This window comes from Aethalodelphis obliquidens, unplaced genomic scaffold (assembly GCF_003676395.1).
Source record: "Aethalodelphis obliquidens isolate GAN/ISIS:26980383/991018 unplaced genomic scaffold, ASM367639v1 scaffold8, whole genome shotgun sequence".
NCBI lineage: Eukaryota > Metazoa > Chordata > Mammalia > Artiodactyla > Delphinidae > Aethalodelphis > Aethalodelphis obliquidens.
In genome coordinates, this window is record NW_020837952.1 from 34,446,200 (window position 1) to 34,470,996 (window position 24,797).

General features: G+C 41.1%; 2 protein-coding genes across 7 annotated transcripts in view; both read right to left on the minus strand.

The window, feature by feature from the left end:
* POC1B (POC1 centriolar protein B) overlaps positions 1–20,925 on the minus strand; it is a 107,589-nt gene extending 86,664 nt beyond the window's left edge. The window contains exons 1-2 of one of the 6 annotated variants that reach the window (XM_027107161.1): positions 20,708–20,923; positions 19,955–20,039 (exon numbers count right to left, since the gene is read on the minus strand). In XM_027107161.1, coding sequence (XP_026962962.1) covers positions 19,955–20,039; positions 20,708–20,722 — 100 coding nt within the window. In that variant the 5' untranslated portion in view covers positions 20,723–20,923. Of the gene's footprint in view, positions 1–7,362; positions 7,451–19,954; positions 20,370–20,707 lie in introns of those variants that run through there. The other 5 variants (XM_027107160.1, XM_027107159.1, XM_027107165.1 and 2 more) reach the window with 5 other exon arrangements.
* Positions 14,757–19,948, minus strand: GALNT4 (polypeptide N-acetylgalactosaminyltransferase 4). The gene has a single exon (XM_027107158.1). The coding sequence runs from the start codon at positions 19,384–19,386 to the stop codon at positions 17,638–17,640; it is 1,749 nt and encodes a 582-aa protein (XP_026962959.1). The 5' UTR covers positions 19,387–19,948; the 3' UTR covers positions 14,757–17,637.
* Positions 20,926–24,797: the final 3,872 nt, after the last annotated feature.

Here is a 24,797-nt window from a genome sequence, read left to right on the forward strand (position 1 = left end):
GTTCTGTCTCTCTCAGGTTGACTGCGAAAGTAACTTAATCTTTGTGTCATAAGGACTGAATGCTTTTCCTGAGAGGGCTGGATGAGAATGATTTTTTTAAACTGTTTATGCAGAGATAACTTCACAGTTATAGAACAGTCATAAAAATAGTATAAAGAACATTAATATACCCTTTACCAGATCCACCTGTTGTTACTATTTTGCCCCATTTGGTTTATAATTTGCTCCTGTGCGCACTCTTTTTCTGTACACAAGCATTGTATGTGTGGGCACACATACAAACACACAATTTTTTCTTCCTAAGCGATTCTGGGGTAAGTAAATTCATCATCATGGCACCTTTATTCCTAAATACTTAAGTGTATTTTTCTAAGAATAAAGATATTCCTTTACATACCAATAGCACTATAATCAATTTCAGAAAATTTACCAGTGACAGTACTTTAATCTACTGCTTTCCAGTTTTGTTAATTGACCAGTAATGTCTTTTATAGCTAGATAAGGTAATCTTAAAACACACTTTTTGCTCTGTTATGACATTCTACAATTAATAAAAGAGTCATGTGTTTCAGACATTAACTTAAGGCTTTAAGAAAAGGAAAACAAATGAAATCAACAGTGGAAATAAATGCCTTAAACAAGGAATGAAGAAATAAACAAATGAAAGATAGATCTAACTCTTGCCCTAAAACCAAATTTTATATATTCATGTAGCCCCAAAATAGCCCCAGTGAGAGGAACCAGGTCAATGAGAATCACTAAGTCTAGACTGTAGAATGTTTAGAAAAAAAAAACTTTATAAACTTGAAATACAATTAGTATTACTGTTAGAAGAGAAATATAAAGTCACTGAAAACCTTCTAAGTTCCTTAGCCATAGATAAAATTCATTTTGACTTGGCCTATGCAATGTTTCCATGTAAAATAGTTAAAGTGAGTTTATAAGCTGTATACTACCCCCTTTTTTTAAAAGTACAAAAAGTTGACATTCCATTACAGCTCATCAAATTATTAAATAAATCAGGGTTTGAATTATCTGGGGCTAATGTGGACAAACTAGGGAAAACAATGAATTATCATGTACATTATATTGGGGACTCTGAGTTCTAAGGTATGCTACAAACAAGAGCTACAAAAGGGAGTAAGACACAACCTCGTGCCCTCAGGGAATCACAACAGAGCAGGAGATGCTTCATTAGACTGTAATATCATACATGTTCAGAGGACTTTTATATATTATTTTTTTTTCTTCCAGGTTTGAGATATACATCATGAAATGATTACCACTATAGGTTTAGTGAATATTCATCATTTCATATTTCTCATTAAAGAAAAAGAAAAAAAAAATTTGTTCTCCTTGTGATGAGAACTCTTAGGATTTACTCTCTTAACTTTCACATATAACAGACAGCAGTGTGAATTATATTAATCATGTTGTACATTACATCCCTAGTACTTATAAGTGGAAGCTTAAACCTTTTGACCATATTCTTAATGTTATATGGGGTAGTTAGTGGTCCTTTCCAAGGAAGGGACATGCGAGCAGAGACTTGAGTGAAATGAGGAGTGATCCAGGCTAAGACGTGAAGAAAGAGCACTCTGGGCAGGAGGGCTCCACATGTGAGGGCCTGAGACAGCCATGCACTTGTCAACCTGAGGAACAGCAAGGAGACCAGCATGTCCACAGGGGAGGGGAGAAAAAGAGAACAAGGGATGGAAGCCCAGAGAGAAGCTGATGCCAGCAAGGAGCCATGGTGAGAGGTGTGTATTTAGTTCTCAGCCACTGAAGGATTATAAGCAGGAGGACCTTGTGATCTGATTTAAGAAAACTGCCGCTCTGACAGTGAGAAAGGATGATCTTTGCAAAAATGACGTTGGGTCCACTGGGTATTCACAAGGAAAAAAAATGTACCTTGACTTCTACACTATACTGTACACAAAAGTAATTCCGCATGGATTGCGGATCTAAATGTGATCGGTAAAACAATAAGCTTTTAGGAGAGAACTTAGGGGAATATCTTCATGGCCATTGGGGTAGGCAACGATTGCTTAAATAATACCGGAAAATGACTAAATTACTAAAAGAAAAGAATGATAATTTGTACTACACTAAAATTAAGAAATTTTGCTCATTGAAAGATACCGCCAAGCAAGGGAAAACGCAAGCCACAGAGACGAAAAAGATATTTACAATACATTTATCCAACATATAATAAAGAATATATAAAGAATCCTACAAATCAATAAGGAAAGGCAGTAAAATACGACAGGCAAATACATAGGCAAAGGGCTTAAACAGGCACTTCATAAAGGAGGCTATGCAAATGGCCGATAAACATATGAAAAGGTGCTCAAATCCATTAGTCACTAGGAAAGTGCAAATTAAAACCACAATAAGATATCACTACACTCTCATTAGAATGGCTACAATAAAAGAGATAAATAGTACCAAATCTTGGTGAGTATGTGTAACAAGTGGAGCTCTCAAATAATGGTGGTCGTTTTAAGCACCCTTGGAAAATTGTTTTGAAATCTGTTGAAGCTGAATGTACACTTACCATCTGACTCAGAATTTGACGCCTAGGTATATACCTACAGCAATTCTTATGCATGTTTAGCAGAAGACATGTACAATAATGTTGTGGAAGTACTATTCAAAGAAGACCAAAACTAGAAACCCAACTGTCCATCAAAGTAAAACGGATACAAAAGCTGTGGTATATTCATACCGTGCACCTAACGTGTAATTAAATTTCATTTATACGAAGTTCAAGAAGCAGCAAAACTAATCTATGGAGTTAGAAGTCAGCATAGAGATCATGTGGGTGGTAGGGAGGGAGGACAGTGGCTAGAAGGGAGCACAAGAGGGCTTCTCACTCTGGATGTTGGCAAAATGGGCATGTCACAGTTGTGGAAATTCTGCAAGCTGTCCAATTGTGGTACATATCTTACACTTTAATAAAATGTTTAGACGAAACGAACAAAAAATCTCACTCTGGCTGTTGTGTGGAGTATGCACAGCAGGAAGAAGGAAATCACTCAGGAGGCTATTGTAATAATCCGGCCAGAAGGTGGTGGTTTGGACTAGGCTGAAGGCTATGGAAATAGTAGAAGCAGTCAAAACCAAGATATATCATAAAGACGGGAGTCCACAAGGCTTGCAAACACATTAGATGTGAAGGGGAAAGAAAGAAAAGAAACAAAGGTGCCCAGCTTTTGGCGTGCGCACCCAGGTAAATCTTAGAGAGATTTAATGAAATTAAGGCATTTAAAGTATTAAGTGAAATAATACTCAGAAGACATGCGTGGCACATAGAAAACGCTCAAATGTAGCTATTATTACTGTCGTTTTAATTTGTGTTACTGTCAGCAGCAACAGTGTAGATAATACATTAAAGACTGGAAACTGGATGGGATCACTCAGGCAGTGAGTCTAGATAAAGAAGAGGGTGCAGATACTTAACCTGGAGAGAAGGGAGAGACAGGAAGGAGCCATAAATGGAGGGGGAGGGGGCAAGGAGACTGGTGTCCAGGAATTCAGGATGTGTTCCAAGAGGCTGACGGGCTGTGTGAAGTGCTTTGAAGAGATCTGGTTAAGATCAGGCCTGAACACGACCAGCTACATAATTTGGGGGGTCCAGTGTAAATGTGGAGGCCCTTGTGGGAAATCATTAAGAATTTCAAGACCATGATAGCAGAGCATTAAACCAAGTATGAGACCTACGCAACGATACAGGTCATTTGCCCAAGAAGCCAGCCCTAGGCCCGAGGATCAAACGTTGGCTTGGCAACAAGATTTGTTTCAGTGAAGTGGTGGGATCAAAGCTGGAATGGTGTGGGTGGAGGAGAAAATGGGAGGGAGGCAGTGGAGGGAGTTAATACACAATTGATCCATGAACTCACTGAAGGTTTACAGGGTCACTAATGTTTAATATGACAAGGACCAGAAAAAATGTTATTATAGGATCATGGTGAAGCAACAATTGATTAGGGGTGGCATGGGCTGGGTGGGGGGGAGGGGCAGAGGGCAGAGCCAGAGGAATGAGAACATGACACTTAACTGAGAAGGTGCCACAGGACTTGAGCCTTTACATATTTTGTCAGAAAAGGAAAAGGACATCTTAAGCAGAGTAGATGCTCAAAAATCATAAATTTAGAGTTGATGGCTACATTAAAGCAACACTTGGCTATTATCAGCCTGAGACCCGCTAAAGAGAAGTGATGAGAGGGCAGGATGAACGCGTGGTTTAAAGGACACCAAAACCTTACAGCAAGGTGGCATTTCCAAGCCCTAATAATTATGAAACACTAGAGTCAGGGATGTCCCAATTACAACTGTGTGGCTCAGGGTACACTCTACTTTTTCTTCCAAATTTCAAGAAAACAGAAAAAAAGACTAACAATCTACAAAAAGCCCATGAATGCATTCTTATTGGAAACTCTGAAAACCAACACTGAATTTCCCTCCTTACTTCCTTAACCCTGCGCCACCAAACCCTAATACCACAATAATAAAAGGTGTTTGATTATTGGTGTCAATGTTGTACAGTGTCAACCTGGAATTTGCTTTCATACATTTCTAGTGAACCACACCCTCTATAAACATTACCACATCATTTAAAATGTCAAAGCTTGTACCTAATCGTCATCTGACTCATCTATTTTAAGATAAACTATCAAAGGGAGGAAGTTAAAAATTTAACCATTAAATCTACCCATTTAAAAAAAAAGTATTTATATTTTATAACAATAATCTATTGTTTCAAGAAATCCTCATTAGGACAAAAGAAAGAACAAAGTCCACAGTCACCTAGGCCAGTGTCAGGTCTCTGGAGGTGACAACAAAGAGCATACTAATGGTTTGCTCTCCATAATGTCCAAAAGGCCAACAGTTATTGCGTCACCTTAAGTAGCAATAACTTTCTTTCCTCAACCCGAGCTCTCTCATTGATTTAACCAAAATCAACTACAGTTAACTGGAGGTTTGCTTTGCGAGGAATACCTTTTTCTGGAAAGAGATGGTACTGCCTCCCAATTATTGCATTTGTTGTTAAATTATCTTTTCTAACGGTAATAAATGTATATGATGCAGAATTCTAGTATTACAAGAGTATTTACCAAATTTCCCTCCAGCCCTTGGCCACCTGGTTTCCCTTCCTAGAGGCATAGTTAACATATTTGTTTAAGCACATAGGAGAGAGGATACTCATTTCCTTGAGTATCCTCCCGTGTGTTTAAGCAAATATGTGTGTCAAATTACTTTTTTTTCTGGATTTTTTTCTTCCATTTTTATTGAGATATAATTGACATACAGCACTGTAGAAGTTTACGGTGTACAGCATAATGATTTGACTTACACACATCAAATGATGACCACAGTAAGTTTAGTGAACATCCACCATCTCATAGAGATCCAGTAATGAAATAGGGAAAAAAATATTTTTCCTCATGATGAGAACTCTTAAGAGTTTACTCTCTTAACAGCTTTTATATACAACGTACAGCAGTGTCAATTATAGTTATACACCCCTAGTACTTATTTACCTTACATCTGGAGGCTTGTACCTTCTGACGACCTCCATCCAAATCCCCCTTCCCCCACCACTGCCTCTGGTAATCACAAATCTGATCTTTTTTAATGAGTTTGTTTTTTTCCTGTTGTTTCCTTGCCATTAGATTCAGGATATACACTTTTGACAAGAACACCACAAAAATTATGTTGTGCCCTTATCAGTGCATCATATCAGGGTACGCTTGGTATCTGTCCCAGTACTGGTGAGATTAACTTTGATCACTTGGCTTAGGTAGTTTTTGCCTTGTAAAGTTAGTATTTTTCCACTTTGTAATTAATTAGTATTTTTTCGGGAGATACTGTAAACTATATAAATATCCTCTTCCTCAATAAACTGTCACCCACTAATTTTAATTAATTATTTATTTTTGGCTGCGTAAGGTCTTTGTTGCTGTGAGAGGGCTGTCTCTAGTCACGGAGACCGGGGGCTACTCTTCTTTGCGGTATGTGGGCTTCTCATTGCGGTGGCTTCTCTTGTGTGTTGCGGAGCATGGGCTCTAGGCACGTGGGCTTCAGCAGTTGTGGCGCACAGGCTTAGTTGCTCCGCAGCATGTGGGATCTTCCCGGACCAGGGCTTGAACCCGTGTCTCCTGCATTGGTGGGCGGATTTTCAACCACTGTGCCACCAGGGAAGTCCATCACCCACTAATTTTAGCACCCTTCAATGATTTTCCAACCCATTATTCTTCCTATGGTTTACTAATTAATGTTTAATTAATGAACTAATGTTTAATTTGTTAATTTGTTACTTTAAGGAAGAATCTTCTCTTTTTCTCCACTTATCTACTTATTCAGATACTTGTTCGTATCAGTGTGAACTCAGATTATTTTACTGTGGGTTATAATTCAAAGCTATCATTATTTATTTTGACTCATATTGTTCCAGATTTGGCTAGTAAGAGCCCCTTAAAGCTGGCCTCTGTGTCCTTCTGATATGTGTCCATCATTTTGAATACTTCCTTACTTCTAGAATTACAAGATGTTCCAAGATGTACTTTCCCTGCTCCAGCCCTGGAATAGGTCTTTTCTCCCCAAGAAGCTCTGATTCCTCTTAATAGAGAGTGGTATTTAGAAACCAAGATCTGGAAACTATGTTTGCTCATTGCTACTGCTGTGACAGCTAACAGAACTAAGAAATAAGGTATAAATAGAAATCTCAGCAGGCAGAACTAAGAAAGCAGATATAAATAGAAAGCTGTATCTATCAATATGTAGAAATGAAGATAAAGATATTAAAAACCATGAGTTCATATTGATAACTCTAATTCCATCTAACAGCACCAAATACATTCCAGCCCTCCCTCTTCTTACATTTATAACTCTCTTCCCCCACAGTAAAAAATCTGGCTCACGTTACACTCAATATATTTTTGTTCAAGTCTAGAGCACGCAAACGGTTTCAGAATCACTAACCCACACCCCTGCAAAAAGCGGTGCTACTAACTAGAGTTCAGGGTGCAGTTTTACTCCTTTTGATCTTGCCAGCCTTGGTTTTATTCTTTATTAGAGCAAATCTACTTCAGTTTTAAATTTAGTTTTCGGGCATGCCCTTTATTTCAGATGTGGTCCTGATGCCTAAGGCCTGGCCTCCCTGGTGTCTCGCCTGAGATGCTGGGCAAGATCTCCCCTTTGTCTGAGCTAGAGCTGGAGCGCTCTAGCCCGGCATGGTCACTGGGCTCACCACTCCTCTTTCAGCCCGGCAGGAAGGGGTCTCCGCTAGACCTCACACTCTCTCAACTTGCACCTCAGCCAAAACTGCAGCAGGCCCCACAGACATCTGAGGCCACGTACCCCACTCAGCAGCAGCTTCTCAGGAACCCTGCCACACGCATTCAGCCCGGACACAGGCAGAAGAACTAAGACCTCTGCTCCGCTTTGCTCTACCTCTGCTGTGCAGCAGGAAGAGTGCCCCTGGGGAGAAAGCCAAGTAGGGAGGAGCTCACCTTCGTTGCAAGAAGGTGTTTCCTTCTTGCAAGGATCACCGGTTTACATTCCCTGTTTGCTCAATGCCCGAAAACAGTTGCCTCATATATTCTGTCTCATTTTACAGTTGTTTTCAGCTGGAGGGCAAGTTTGGTTACCAGTTACTATCGTGTCTGGAGGCAGAAGTTGGCCTTAGTCTTTTTAATAGCTGCATAGTATTCTATGGTGTAGCTATACCTTAATTTATCTAAGCAGTCTACCCTATTTAGGTTGTTTACAAATGATGCTGCAATGTACATGTGTCATTTCTGACATATGCAAAATAACACTGTGATAAATGCCCAAAAGAATTATTGATGGGTCAAAGAGTACATATTTTAGAATTTACTAAAAAGGTCCATGTTCATAATATAGTATCTTTCACAACTTTATAAATTTGGATTATATTCCTCTTAGGCCTTTTCATTCCATAATCAAGAGAGTCCTAATAACTCAATCACCTCCATATAGAAATTCTTGAATTTTTCAATTATTGCAGAAGTCCCTCAATATATTTCCTACCCTCATTATGTTCTGCTTTAAAACCCACTACCAGAATGAAACTCAGCTCTCTAGTTTGAGGGCACCATGATTTTGTACTTTCTGTTGCATTTCCAGGTTCATGGTGGTCTTTGGTTCACAACAGAAACACTGGACCACCTTCTTCAGGAAAATATAAACAAGGAAATCTTCTAAGGAAATCTAAGAGAAGGAGTTCACTGTAAGTATTTTTTTTTTTTTTTTTTTTTTTGCGGTACGCGGGCCTCTCACTGTTGTGGCCTCTCCTGTTGCGGAGCACAGGCTCCGGACGCGCAGGCTCAGCAGCCATGGCTCACGGGCCCAGCCGCTCCGCGGCATGTGGGATCCTCCCAGACCGGGGCACGAACCTGCGTCCCCTGCATCGGCAGGTGGACTCTCAACCACTGCGCCACCAGGGAAGCCCAACTATAAGTATTTTTAAGAAAAGAAAAATAAAATGTAATCCCCAGGCATACACATCCATAAACCCAGACAGAAGGGAGATGGTTGCACAATAAAAAGATAATATTCTAACCGTAACTAGATAAACTTTAATACCCTATCTAATACTTTCAGAATTGTTTGTACAATCCAAGCACTATGTAATAGTATAATTAAGTGATGGCACTGACTTAAAATTCCTGTCTGAATGAGGGAATAATTTTCTTGCTAGCTGACACTAAGTAGTTAGCTTGCTGGTGTAAGCAGAGTCTCAAAGGAGTTGTGACTGCTTTAAGAATAATCTTTAGTAATGACAATGTGGAGAAATTTAACGTATTCAAATTCTGTATCTCGATGAGGGGTGACAATCTTAACACAAACCCTTCTCGAGTTGTCACTGCGGGAGTACTTTTAAGAACTTGGTAAACATCCTTTTACATAATCCTCACAATGACTTAGGTGACCATTATTATCCCTTTTTTACAGATGAGGAAATGAGGCTTGGTGAGGTGAAGTAACTTGCCCAGAGTCACGCACGTTGAAAGGAGTAGAGCTCTGTGTTTAACCGGGTCTATCAGACTCCACAGCCGGGGCATTTAACCAAGAACCCAGTGCTTGGAGAAGCTCTGGGGATTTACTGATTATCCCCATTGGAATTACTTGGGGACCTTGTGAAAAACGTGTATTTCTAGTAAGTTACATTCTCTGGAGTAAAACCCAGGAATCTGAACTTTTGATCACTTTCTCAGTCCATTCTGATATATGTGGACATCTGAGAAATACTGCACTCTGCTACTGCTTCTCAGTGTGTACCCGAGCTTACTTTAGTGCTTGGGAGCAATTTTTAAAACTATAACAGTAGGAGGAACTTAAGTAAATCTGCTACACAGGTTGCCATCAAGAACCAGAATAGAAAAAGAATTTCTGGCAAACTTTAATTATAGTTTCACTGTGAGGAAAATAACTTAAAAATTCACAATTTCCTTCTGCCTCTATTCAGAAAGAAAAAGGAGATATAAACTTGTCCTATACTGTCATTTACTCTACAAACGTCCCACAGATTAAATAGGGAATGAATCAATGACAGGGTAACCTTGAACACAAAAAGAGGAAAAGGTGACAACATCAATGTTAAAATATATCGTTTTAAATGGAAGCTTCTAAAGTGCAGCTCAGATTGTGCACGTCACATGAAAATGCTCTTAAACTCTTCTAACATTTGTATAAACTTAAGTGTGCCCCTCTGGGAAACTGCCCTAATGGAAAAGAGTGTGGCTCCAGAGGCCGACTGGAAGTCAGGCTCACCCAAGCTCTGCTGCTTACTAGCTATACCGCCTCAGCAAAGTTACTCAACTTCCAGTTTCTGTCTGCATAAAGAGGGATGGTATTTCACAGGTGGTCATTTTTTCCCATCCTCTCCTCTCTGATCACCTTCCAACTCATCCTGTGAAACCCAAGAGCCCACCACCTTCCAAGAGGCTACTGAGTATAAATCCACCATGCTTCATGCTGTTTCCTCCAGTCATGACCAGGAATTTAAGTCTTCAGCCTCTCTGGTCATCAATTACCCTGCACTCTCTCCCATAATGCTCCAGATAGCCCCTTAGCTGACCCTGGTACCCATGCCTGCTCTCCTTCCCCAAAGCTACCACGGGCCAGAGAAACACCCACTACATGATCCCTCTTGTATACACATCCTCCTCTCTGAAAGTCCCTCCTCCTACTAACCTACTTACACTTTGACTCTGCTCGGGGACATCAAGTTCCCTGCAGCCCTTTCAAGCAACAATCATTTTCTCTTTCACGCTTCAGGTCTTTCTCTCCGTTCTAACTCCTGGTATTATTAGTTCATTCAACAGATATCTCACCCCTACCACATGTAAGGCATGGTGGGCGGGGTGGGGAGAGTCCTAAGTAACGATACAGGCAAAAATCTCTGAATAGGGAGCTTAATTTTTTTTTTAAATTTAAGTTTGTGTGAAGCTTTATTTCATTTAAGTAACTTCTTTGGGTTTCAGTAGACGCATTGTTTTAATGAACATTTCAATAAATGCAAAATCAAATATGCTGGCAGGTCACAAACTTATCTGAAAATTGCAGGAGAGCTCTTGACTCGGGCAGCATTTTCAAGTGCTAAAATCTATACTGCATCTCAGACACAGGATCTTAATGGAAGAAAATATCTTTCTCCAAAGCCATGTGAACAGTACACCTATCACCGTTCTCCCAGCAAAATCTGCTTTAGCCATGCTAACACCCAAAGCAAAGACCAAAGATTATCTTGCCAGCACTTGTCCATGTGCCTCTTTGTGCTGAACTACTTTATTTGTAAAACAGGGAGCCCTGGTATAGGCTTAAATTTAAGCAGAGAAGAGGGAAACAAGTCAATTAGCAGGCAAGCATATCACTTTAAATTGTGCTAAGAGACATGAACGATAAAGCAGGATGTCACATGAGAATTTTTCATGGGCATAGAATACTTTATTCAGATGGAGTAATCAGTGGCATTTTAAGTGGAGGCGTGAAGCACAGGAAGGAGCCAGCCAACCAGAGTGAGGTGGTGAAGAATATTTCAGACTAAAGGGACAACCAGGCCTCTCCAAAGACCTTTTCTTCCATGCTTCCTCAGCAGCCCATTCCATGGTCAAACCCTGGATTTTGTCGCCAGCAGAACCAACACTTCCCTGATTGCTAAATGAAACCCACTACCCTTTGACAACATGCTTTTCTTATAGCTTCTTTTCTGGATGAGCTTCTAACTCATCCAGAACTCCAATCCATTGACCTATGTTCTCCACTGAGGCTCTCTATCACTATCTTCATTTCACTATCTGATTTATAATCCTCACTGCTCTCCTTATCCAAATTATAAACCCCTTCTTACACATATATTCAATCCTTTGACTTTTCCTCCTTCCTTCAAATTCCTCTGGCAAAATCCCAGTCGCTCTGCCTTTTCTGAGACTGTATCTGTGCCAGTGAGAATTGCTAGACACACTCCCAGGAAGACTGGAAATACTATAAATTCATGATCGCTAATTGCACACGGATCTTCCACACTACCCAGTGGTGCTCAATTCTATAATAGTTCCCTTCCCCACTCTTTCTAATGACTATTTAATATCTTCTTCTCTCTCTTCTACATTTTTACTCCACTCTATCTACACCTTGGCTTTCATAATACCTTACTATAATGGGTTCCCCTCCTATTTTTCCGACTATTCCTTCTTTGATTCTTTTGTCATTTCCTCTTCTGATCCAAAGGTTGGAGAGCCTTAGGACTCAGAAATGGACCATTTGCCCTCATTGTTCTATGTTTTTCCCAGGTGACCTCATCTATTCCCATGACTTTAAATACCATTTGTATGCTAGTAACTCCCAAATTTCTCTTTCCCAGGCTATCACCGAGTTTGAAGACCACCATCCTAGTCTGAACCACCATCATCTCCTGCTGATATAATAGCTCCTAACTGATTTCTCTACTCACAGTGGTTCAATCTCCACGTAGTAACCAGAGTGATATTTTTGAGGTATAAATCATATTGTATCATTCCCTCATTTAAAATCCTTCAACAAATTTCCATGACTCTCAGAACAAAAGCCTAAAACATGCCCTCTTAGTTTCCTGTGGCTGCCATAACAAATTACCAAAAGCTTGGAGGCTTAAAGCAACAGAAATTTATTCTCTCACGGTTCTGGAGGCCAGAAGTCCAAAATCAAGGTGTTGGCAGGATCACACTCCCTCTAAAGGCTCTAGGGATTTCATTCCTTGCCTTTTCCAGCTTCTGGTGCCTCCAGGAGCTCCTTGGCCAGTGGCTCTATCATTCCGATCTCTGACTTCACGTGGCCTCCTCCTCTTATCTCCTCTGTATGTCTCATTTTAGGGCCCACCCAGATAGTTCAGGAGGATCCCTGCTCAAGATCCTTGATTACATCTGCAAAGACCTTTTCTTTCAAATAAAGTCACATTTACAAGTTCCAGGGATTAGGACATGGACATATCTTTTGGGGGGTCGCCGTTTAACCCACTATAGCCTCCAAAGACAACTCAAGCTGCCTCGGCCTCCCCCTGCAATTTCACCTCCCAAAGCTCTCTTTCTTCATTTGTTTACAGGCTCTACCCATTCTGGCCTTCTTTTATTTCCTTGATCAAGGACAAGCTCTTTCCCACCCTTGATTTTTGCTTATTCTATTCTGTCTCTAGTCTTTGCCTAGCTAGCTCCTCCTTCAGGTCTTGAGCTAAATCTAACTTCCACGGAGAAATGTTCTTTGACCCCATAAACTTAAGTACTTTGCCCCAGTTTTCATCCCTCAAAGAAACCTGTTCCTTTTCTTCACAGCATTTGGTTGTTTTCCAGTTTCAAGTTGTATCTGCACATGATTTGTATGTTTACTTGTTAATATCTGTCTCTATCACTGGACTGTGAATTCTTCATACCATCATAAGAAGCACACCTGTTTTGTACATCTCTGTATGTACACCCAAGCATAAGACAGCACCTGACACATAGCAGAATTAACTTTAAAGAAAAAAAAAAAAGAGTACTAAGTAAATAGAGTACCTCCTATTCCTTTTATGAAGAGGATTAGATAAGTGTAAATAAATGGGTTAGAATGATGATCAGACAGCTGAGGACACTGCTGGCCTGCAGCAGACATCCCTTCCCAGCCAGCCTGGGAAATGATCAAGTTGGGCACAAAAGGAAAAGTAGTGTCTGACTACTAACTAGCAAGTTAGAAGGAGTTCTCTAGTCTTCAGTTCTGCCACAGACAATTATATACTCTGGGAACTCGTTTCACCTTGTATAATAATCTCTACCTCCTGTTCAAAAGGATTGAGGTTTTTTTGAAATCTTAAGAAAAAACTCCAATACAAACTGGTTTCCACCTGCACCCTCATACGAAGCTCGGAGATTCACATATTTATCTAACTTCCTTAATTCTGCTGAATTACAGCATGACTCAAGTATCAACAATAAATACTGCTGGCCTGTTTTAAAGTCTACTATGCACAGAGGGACAGAGAAAAGAGCAATCTTTTCTGAGACACATGAAATTCTCCAGCCTCTTTTTCTCCCCTGAACTTTTTTTTTAATTGAGATACAATTCACATACCACAAATTCACCCTTTTAAAGTGTACAATTCAGTGTTTTGCCCAAAGTTGTACAACCACCGTCACTAATTCCAGAACATTCTCATCACCATCACCACACCCTCCAAAAAACCCATCCTCATTAGCAATCATTCTCTATTCCTGCCTCCTCCAGGCCCTGGCAGCCACTAATATTGTCTCTACGGATTTTCCAGTGTTTTCTAACGTTCATGAAACTGAAACACAGAGAGATGAAATGATCTGCATAGGGTTGCAGTCATTTAGAAACTTACTAGCAAGATTATATTACTCATTATTAGGAAGATTATAACATATATTTATAGTAACGTTTTAAACTGTACATAAAAAAAAAAGATCAGTGAAAATATGTTTAGCTTGACTACACATATCCTAAACGTGGCTATAAGACATCTGATATACAAAGCGGAGTCCTTGGGCTGGTGATGCTCAGGCAGTGTTTCAGGCCAGGGAGAGGCAGGGGTGGAGGGTGTTTGGAGGGAATCACTAAAAGAGGGACAGAGATGCTACTGGTGGACAGGAATTGCACTTAGGGACAGGGTGATGCAGAGAGAAGGTTGAGGGAAATGGGAAGCTATGCAGTTTACAGGACAGACATTTCTTTTCGGCCCAGGGTTCTGAAATTTGTGCTAAGGTGCCCACGTACCCACTTGCCTCCTTCTATAGTGTCCCCAATTTGTCCCAGAGATCTCCGATCATTTCCAGTTTGTTTATGAGTAGTTAATGCACGAGTAGTGTTAACACCACTTCAGAATACTTGCTGGTTAATGACACTTTGCAAGATAATACATGAAATTCAACTTTTTAAAACATTCTACTGCCTGCATTGTCAAATAAGTAAAATAATTACAAGCTAACTTACTTCTATAACCATCAATAAATGTGTACACAGGAAGAGTGACCCCAGGGACTAAAATCATCAGAATCCATTTGCAAAAATAATTAGGCACACATTTTATTTTATATGTCTTAATCAATATTGCAAATACCATTGACAAAAGGAAAGAAGGATGGAAACCGCTCATCACACACAAAAAAATTCATCGTTCAAAAGAGATTAATCTGAACCTCAACATTCCTTGTGCTCATTTTAAAACATTATTAAAACATCAATAGAAAAGGACAAAAAAGTCAAAACTAAGTATTTTATTAATTAAAATTGAGACCCTAAACCAACTAAAATTACACAACTGAAAAATAACCTCCTATCATCAACCTAGAAAAGTGAGATTTGCCAACAATTAATGAATACTCAGGAGCCTACTACTGGGTGCACAGACAAATCTTCGTTTACAAACAAGTTATTCTGAGTTATAGAGATCCTGTAGATGACCAGATTATCATTTTTTTAAATGGCTGCTAAAAATGACTATTTACTCAACATATTCATAGAACTGAACACTAAATAACATAGTGACCATTTAAAGTTGAAACTTCTTGTCTACCAAATTTTTTATAAAACTGTTTTTAAGCATATAAATTAAAAGATCAACTCTTAATTATCTACTGCAAAAGACAGCTTTGGTACCAATAAATTAGAAGTAGGCAATCAAAATATACTTTGTAGTTTTACAGTGTATTTTAGGAATTAAATTGGAAATGCCTATATATGAAAATTGGGTCTCATTCTTCCGTTACCTACATTACTGTGAGGAATGAACAGCCCACTGATTCCAAATTACTGATATAAATAAAACACTAGCCTAAAATTTCTTCCAAAAAGATTAACAGGTCACACCCTGCAATTTAGGCAAAAGGTAAATAAAGAATTAAGCGCTTTACTTTTCAATGCTCCCTTTTTTTTCGATGGGAGCAGCAAGATTCTAGAATAAAAATAATTCCAGTAAGTACATTTAGAATATGTCAATCTTAGTTTCCCATTTGATAGGGGGATAAGAAGAACAACAAAAATAAATAAAAAGAGAAAGGGTGATTTTTAAAGACGAAAAGGCAGACTGAGCAAGGGGTGAGGGTGGGTTTAGGAGCATATCTGCTGCCAATTAACCACATCAGAGCAGATTACAAACCCTCCTAAACTGTACCCAGGGCCATGCACACTGCACATGGAATCTGGACAATTCTTTGCTACATAACATAAAGTTATTAACACATTTTTATTTTAAGAAACAAAAGAGAAACAAAATATTCAAAATACATAGCAATTTTACTTTTTGAAATGGTTATCCTACAAACTTTTCTTAAATTTAGATTTTGCAAAGTTCCTACTCTCCAAGTCATCAAGTAGACACCGAAAACAACTTCCGAGTACTGTGGACTGATGCTTTATGGAGCATGCATTTTTCACAAATCTAGACCACAATGAACTAATTAAGATTTAATTCTGAATTCAGCCTGTGATTGAATTCTGGATACAACATTGGAATAAAACCAGTAAAAATAATTTTTTAAAGTATGTTTACTTCTTGCATAATTTAGTTTGGAAAATATTCATATTCTTAACCCAAAAGATAACTTTTAGAGTTTGAAAGATTAAAGATAAAAAACAAAAATTGGTTCAGCAATTGTCAAAATAAAATGAATACAAACACTGACCACAACTCTCCATTCAATCCAAAATAAACCACTTCAGTTGAGCTCAGCTCACTTAATTTTTAAAACCATTTCTTTTTTTCCAGCTTCATAACTGGACTGAACGTTGCGCAACAACATTACCTACGTTAGCAGGGAGGAAATAAAGGTGTTGTAAAGATTGCACAGTGACTGAATGTACAAGCATAACATTTCAGAGCTGGAGAGATCTTCAAGACCTGCTCCAGCACCCACATTTTACAGATGAGAAACTGAGGCCCAAACTAAGTCAATCAAATGACTTGACCAAAGTCACAATCATCAGCTGAGCCATTCATTCAGTCAGTCATTCACCCACAACTACTGACAGCTGCCTAAGCACCAGGCTCAGGGTTAGGTGCAGAAAACAACCTGGAAGGCAGCATCCACCATTGCCAAGGCTATCTTTTCCCCTTGTTTTCTTAAAATTGATCCTTAAAAGTCCTAATCAGCAAGAAGTCTGTAGGAGAGTTCCACAGTTTTTGTAGATGTGGGCCCACTTTCAGTTTCACACATTTCAGTAAATGCAGCTGTCCTCTATTGTGTTAATTTTAAGTGATTAAGCATTTACTTTAAGTGATTAAGCATTAACAAAGAGAAGCACAGTATTCTGAACGAGTCCCTCTCCAATACATTCATAACTTAAGGAAGTGCAATCAGAAAATGCCCTACACACACAAACAAGTTCACAGAGAGGACAGCTTACAAAATCAGAGTGATGTGAGGTATCAATATAGATCAGTTAAGTCCAATAGCTCAAGTTTGCAGTCTGGAATGTAAATATCTCTCATTTCATTCAGATATGGGTATATTTTTCTGAGATGTCTGTATGTTAAAAAGACCTCTAAACTTACATTCAAATTCACATCTAATGACACATATGTCTAAACCAGGTCTTTCTCCTTAAGATTAACTTTCCTTGATTTCTATTTGAGTAAAGGAAAATTAGAATTAAAAAAATAAACAAAACCTAAAATTTAATGTGCTGGCTAAAGGAAATTCAAATTCTATGTACAATAAAAATAGCAATAGCTCAAACTGCACATTTATGAGTTGTTTTTTTTTTTTTTTGATGGGATGCGCAATGAACTTACCCATCAAAATAAATCATCCCTCGTTTTGCATGGACTTTTACGTTCTTTAACATTAAGTCTGGCACTTAAATGTTTTGTGTATCTCAAGTCAAATTCATTAAGAAGAGACCATATTGACAAAGCTCTTAAATAAAACCCATAAGTAAGGCACTTTGAAATATTAAACAGCAGCTCTCTGTGTACCCAGTTTCAGTGTTTTTACCAAAATGATCCACAGCTTTTACAGAGCTCTTGCAGATGACCACTGGGTGAATGCTGATAAACTTAATCTTCACTGAGGCTCTCTGAAGGCTCTTTGACTTTGCTCAAGCTATCGTCAGCTCAGGACGAGAAAGTGCTGTTATGCTCTTCTATTTCTCAAACTTCCAGATTTGATTTTTATCTAGAGCATCACAAGTTCTCATTTGAACATCAGGTCGGCCCTCAGGTGTCCGGTAAGCACTAAGACACAGTCCTGAGTGGGGATGAAAAATGGTTCCATCTTCTTTAAAATACCAAATAATGTTTGCTGGAACAGGAAACCCATCTCTGGGACAATTTTGCATTCCCACGTGACTTTTTTGCTCAGGAACCTCTGCACATAACTCTGTCACTGAATTAAACCTTATTTCTTTGTTCGAAGTATATTCAAAGAATTGATTGCCTCCTTGACCGTGGCATCCAAACAGTGAAAGGTTAGCACCTGTGGGGTTGTTGTCAGGAGAATTATAATCTAAACATTCAGAAGAGATCCCAATACTGCGAATAGCTCCGTGCCAGCCTGGCCTATCCTCTGGAACATGTAAATTAGAAAACACATTTTTCAAATACCAGTCAAAGCTCTTGCACCTCAGCCGTTCTCGTAGTAACTTTCTTTCAGAAATATCGCCATAAGCTTCTTTCCTTGCTGGAGGGTTTCGATTGTAGAAATGCTCTTTGTACCCGTCCATCCACACTTCCGCTGCCCGAGCAGTATTCTGCAGGAAATTGGGCCGAGCATATGGCGCCCGCTTGGGGAAAACGTGGCCCACGTGAGAACAGGGGTGGATCTCCAGTTTACCTCCACACTGCCACACCCTAAAAGACAGCTCCAGATTTTCACCTCCCCACACTTCCATCCCAGTGTCATAAGTTCCAAGGTACTGAAAATATTTTTTGCTGACAGCAAACAGTCCTCCAGCCATGGTGGGTGATCTGATTGGGTCAATTCTCGATTTCCTCCTCTCCCTTTCATGTTTGGGGACAGAATGCCACTGGAACGTTAGACGCCAGTCAAACCCACCAATCATGGGCTCCCCAGTCTGCATATAGAATTCAAAAGTATTCCAATCAATGGTGTCTATAACAGGACAAACAATTGCTGTTTCATCTTTAGCAATCCTTTCCAAAAGTGGCTCCAGCCAACCAGTATTACACTCACAGTGACAATCCAGGAAAGTGAGGACATCCCCAGTGGCAAAAGTGGCCCCAATCAGACGGGCCCTAACCAGCCCCTCCCGCTTATTTGTTCTAATCAAGCGGACTCTATCGAGATTGCTGATATAAGTTTCAAGTTGTGTCTTCAAATAAACTCTGTCGCTCAAGTCATCGACTAAGATGATCTCCTTCAAAAGGACTGCAGGAGAAGTTTCTAAAACACTGTGGATGGTGCGGAGCAAAGTCGACCAGGCTTCATTATAGAAAGCAACGATAACAGAAGTGGTGGGAAGTCTCCTATAGTTAAATTTCTTGGATTTACACTCATACATTCTTTTATCCTCTATGTGGCGGTGCAGGGAAATCCTGTCACTGAGGTAAATATTAATGGCATATCTCTCAATGAGTTCTTCTTGCTGCTTCAGTTCACCCTCCTTGAGCTGGAGTGTGCTGGCCTTCCCCCACTCCCCAAGTGCATGGGAATCTGCAGGGGGCTTCTCATAAAGCGGTCGAGACAAATCCACTGCTTTCTTCCCGGAGTCTGAGAGCTGTCTTGGGCCCCGCTCCCTGGTAAGGCCGGCTCCTGGGGAGGCATGGAGAGTGGAGACGGAGAGTTCCACCAGGAGATAGGCCACTGTTAAAAGCGCCAGCAGCAGGCAGCTTTTGCCTGCCCACGTCCACCTCACGGCCATCCGGATCCTCATTGCTGGGGCGCGGACGCGGCCACCAGAGCCACCACGCAGGGGAAAGGCTGCGGGACCCGACGCTGGAATTCCGGGCTCAGGTAGAAGCGAACTTCCCAGCAGGTTCCTCCTTTCATGCAGGCGCTCGGCTCCTTTCCAGCCGCGGGGGCTCCTCGGGGGTCACTTAAGACCACCCTGTGCTCGACCTCCGGAACAGCCCCAACGCCTCTCTCCCCACTTCCTCCTGCTGGTCTCACAACTTTTCACAAACTCTCCAGCCAACACCCCTCCCTCCCGGGGCCGAGGACAAACTCCGCCCCTTCCCACTTACTCCTCCTGGTGGTTAGTTCGCGAAAGTCGTCGGCCAGGCCCAAGCCTACAGGCGACCCTGCGGGGCCGGGCTGTGGGCCGGGATGACCAAGGTGGCCCCAGCTCGGGCCCACTCTGGCTCCGAATGCATCTCGGCCGCTTTCAACACCACCTCCACCCATACGTCCTCAGTGGTTCTCGCGGGGGCCCGGCGTGGACAGGAGGCAAGGGTTCTGACCGGTTGAGCGTCTCATTACAAAAAGAAAAAAAGAAAACTTACCAAGTTGTTTGCCGTCGGGACTAAAGTCCGCGGAGGTGATCGCCGCTTTGTGGCCCTTAAAATAGCGCTGCAGAACGGGGTCCTCCTGGGAAGGAAAGTTGTCAAGTTTTGAAAGCAGATGCTGACCTCGAATTTGGAGGGGTCGGGCATCAACGCTGTCCCCTCCCCCGGAGGCCGGCCCGGGAACGGCCGCATCGAAGGTGGGTGTGCAGAGCAGGAGCGCCCCGCGCGAGCACACGCGGCCACCGCTACAGGGGGACGCCGAGCGCCAACTTCCCCAGCAGAGCCGGCCGAATCCTCCACTCGCGCTTCCCAGAACAGAGCGCACGCGAGGGACCACCTGGGCAGCTCCATTTAAATGCACGTTCCGGGACCCCGCCCGCCGGCACGCAGTCACAGGTGCGAGGCGGGACCCGGGCTTCGGTACTTTTCAAAAACTTCCCAGGTGATTCTGACGCAGGCTCTCCACGGAAACCCTCAGAGAATTCTGGGGTCCATGGAGCTGCCGTGGCTGTCGGAACTCCGGGACTCGGGGAGGAGTGCCCGGGAGCTCGGCCAGGGCTCTGCGCTCCCGGTGTCCCAGTGGCAGAGGACGAGTCACCGGCGCCCCGGAGCGAGGGGCGAGGAGCTAGCGGCTCGGGACCCAACTGAGGACGTCTGCTTCCATCTCCCGCCAGGTGCGGGCGCGGCCCCGACCTGGCTCCCCAGCCGGCGGGACCGGCTCCGGGGAGGCGCACCCCAGCCCGTCCTTACCGGGGCGGAGGCCATGGGGGAAGCGGTTGGCTCCTGGCTCCTGCCCCCTGCCCGTGTGGGGAATCGGGGAAAGGGAGGGGGCGAGGTAGGAAGGGGGACCTTGCGGCGCCCGGAACAGTCTGCCCGGAGCGGCAGCGCCTCGCGGTCACTACAACAACGGCCCACTCAAACCCCGCGCTCCAGGCATGGCCAGCCGAGCCCCGAGGCTCCGCCCGCGCCGTAGAGAGCCTGGCCTCCGCCACCTGGCAAGCGGGAAGCCCCGGGGTCAGGTGCCGGCACACATCAAAGCCAACTTTTACTAACACCTGCGCTCCCCACGACTTGACACAAGTAGGAGGGTAGTAACTGGGATAGAAAAGAGACCGATGGGTGGGAGAGGGTAATGAGCCTGTGATCGATGCAATCAGAGTTCTATTACACGTTAAAGAGACAGCCCGCGCGAATTTCAAGCTGGTCCCAGACAGCTTATGACGCACAAGAGAGTTTGATGCGAAATGGGGCCGCTTGCTATTTATTAATATACCCAAAGGAACTAAACCTCTGGAGGACAGGCTTGAATTTATTTAATCACAAGTTTTCACACAATGCCTGGCTTGTTGTAAATACTGTATAAACGTGATGAATGAATTAATGTTGTGAATCCACTTAATGTTTTTCTGCTGTGCGTTTTCTATTCCAATCTCATTTGCATATGCTTTAGAGCAGCAAATTGATACAGCAGCATATTTAAACTTTTTAGGAAGACGTAGAAAGGAACATATTGTTTTGTTTAAATTATTGGGCAATATAGTAACAATAGCCTTTGCTACAGTAGGCTTTCTTGCACAGAATATCATTGAGCTTCAGCAACACTATGAAGTTAATAGAGTTACAAAATGTGACCAACCTTTACAAATTATAAACTTGATTCTTATTTTAATTATCAACGATCACACACAGCTCTTCCAGTTCCAAGTCCATACCCTTTTTTACCCTGCCTCAAAGCTTGAAGGACTCAGCTGAAAATTATATACAGAAGATTCTTGGCAGCATAAGATGGCATAATAGACCACAACTGGTTAAGATACACATTCTATGCAAATGAAAGATAAACTATACACCAAAATTACAGATTAACTAGTTGTCTAGTGATAGAATTTAGTTTTAATGAGTACTATACATAGCAATCAAGCAAGTAGGAAATAGCTTTAGACTGCAACATTAGTTCAAGTATATGTTTGTCGAATATCTCCTGTATATTTGGCTCTGAGGAGTACAGAGGTGACTGAGGTATTTTCCCGGCCTTTAAGAACTCAACAATCTAGGTTTCTGAGTCTCATATTTTAACATGAATAATGATGATTTAGGGCAGGGGTCCCCAACTTCTGGGCCGCGGACCGCTGCAGGTCCGCGGCCTGTTAGGAACCTGGCCATACAGCAGGAGGTGAGTGGCGGGCGAGCCAGCAAAGTTTCATCTGCCGCCCCCCCATCGCTCCCTCGCTCGCATTACCGCCTGGACCTTCCCCCCACCTCCCCTGCCACACATACACACACTCACCCCCCGTGGAAAAATTGTCTTCCACAAAACCGGTCCCTGGTGCCAAAAAAGTTGGGGACAGCTGATTTAGGGAACCTCATTCCCCAAAATGCTGAATCAGCATATAGGGGGTGGGCTCGAGGACCCTATAGATGTAATAAGCCCCTTAGGTGATTGCCATGGGAGTCTCAGCTGTGTACATTGGGAAACATTGCTCTAGTTTAGGAGGTGATGTGTCCAGATTGTTGATACCAGCAATTTATCAGCAAACTGTGGCAGGACTCTAAGCTTTGCTACTTATTCCCAGTCTAGGTTTGACTTTTTTTTTAAAAAAAAAAAAGAGCAATATATTTAAAAATAATGCTGGATGCTGGTGGGAATGTAAAAGGATATAGCACTGGGGAAACAGTTTGGCAGTTCCTCAAAAAGTTAACTCCTAGGTATATACCCAAATGTATTAAAAACAGGGACTGGAACAGATACTTGTACACCAATATTCGTAGCAGCATTACTCACAATAACCAATAAGTGGAAATAATTCACGTATCCAACACGTGAATCAATAAACAAAATGTGATACCTACATAAAATGGACTGTTATTCAGTCATAAAAAGAAATTTTGATACATGTTATAACATGGGTGAACCTTAAAACGTTAAGCTAAGTGAATAAGCCAGACATAGAGGAACATATATTGTATGATTCCACCTATATGAGGTACCTCAAATACATGGATTCATAGAGAGAGATAGTGGAATGGAGGCTACCAGGGGATGGGGATAAGAATGGAGAGTTATTGCTTAACGGGTGTGGAGTTTCTGTTTGAGATGATGTTCTTCCAGTTTTGTTGAGATATAACTGAATTACAGCACTGTATAAGTTTAAGGTATACAACATAATGAGTTGACTTTCATACATCATGAAATGATTATCACAGTAGGTTTAGTGAACATCCATCATCTCATATAGATACAAAATAAAAGGGTACGCAGCTAAGGAAGTGGCAGAGCTTTAGATTTTAGTGGGCACTTCCAGACTCCACCTCTTAATCACTAAGTCATGATGCCTTTTTTGTGCTTGCAAGGGTATGATAAATGTAAAATTCTGTATCCTACCTAATGCTTTACCAGTTTACAAGATTTACAAAAGAAAAACTGTAACACCTTTATTTCCATTCCACTGTCCTCATTTATTACTCCCAAATGCCCCTCCCATGATTCTCTTCCATATTTGATTTTATTTCTTTTTGCTCTTCCTAACCTTTGCAAACAGCAAAAGCTCAGAGGTGGATATTTGGAAATGTGGCCCAAGTTCGGGATTTTTTTTCTAACCCTAAGCCTGCTTCAGTTCATGTAATTCTACTTGCTACAGTAATTATTTGGGACCACCTCAAATTGCAAATTTATTAATCTGGATGGGAGTCACAATATTTAAAAATCTAAGGTGTCATTGGAGGCCAGGTACAAAGGTCGGGTAAAACTGACTCTTTAATTAGCCCTCCTTTTCCAGATCCCCTTCAAATCAGAAATTGAATTTATCCACTTGAACACTACAAAGGGTTGTTTCTGTTTTAGCACGAGTCATTCCGAGGTTACTTCCCTTCAAAGTGGAGAATTCAGGCATAGCACAAAAGTGCCATCTACTGTTCATTTCCCTATGTGGCACTTGGACTGAAAGTATAGTTGACCCTTGAACAACATGGGTTTGAACTGCACAGGTCCACTTATACGTGGATTTTTTTAAAATAAAGATATTGGAATTTTTTTTTGAAATTTGCAACAATTTGCAAAAAGCTTTCTAGGCTACTTTTTTGTAGCCTAGAAATCTCAAAACATTAAGAGAAATTTAGGTATGTCATGAATGCATAAAACTATGTAGATTAGTCCATCCTTCATAGGCATAAGGTGAGTGATATTGAATATTAAATTAATCATGTATTAGTCTTCTTACTGTTTTATAACTTTGCTTTCAAAGAATTACATTACCATATGGTATGCCTCTCTCTTGTAATTAGAGAAACTGCATATCAGCCAATCATCACAGGTGTTTCTTTAAATGTAACAATGTTTCCAATACTGTACTCTGAATATGACTGTATGCCATAAAATTTTTATATTGATTCATTCATTTAGTGTATAGCCTAGGCTACCATGAAGCATTTGCATTGATTGCACTAGACTACACGATAAAGCAATGATATTGCTGCTGCTTCATTATCAATGCATGAATCGTTATACCTGAAAATAAACATGGATTTCCTTTTCACATTATCTTTTCATTTTTGATGTCTAGTGTTAGTAATATGTATAAGATATACAGTGGTTTGTATTATATAAGATAATATTGATGTAGATACAGGCAGATGATTCATCTTGTAAACAGATGACCTAAACTTATGGTATTGATAAATATAGTACAGTACTGTAAATGTATTTTCTCTCCCTTATTATTTTCTTTTCTCTAGTTTACTTTATTGTAAGAATTTAGTATATAACACATATAACATACAAAATAGGTGTTCATCAACTGTGTATGTTATCAATAAGGCTTCCAATCAACAGTAGGCTATTAGT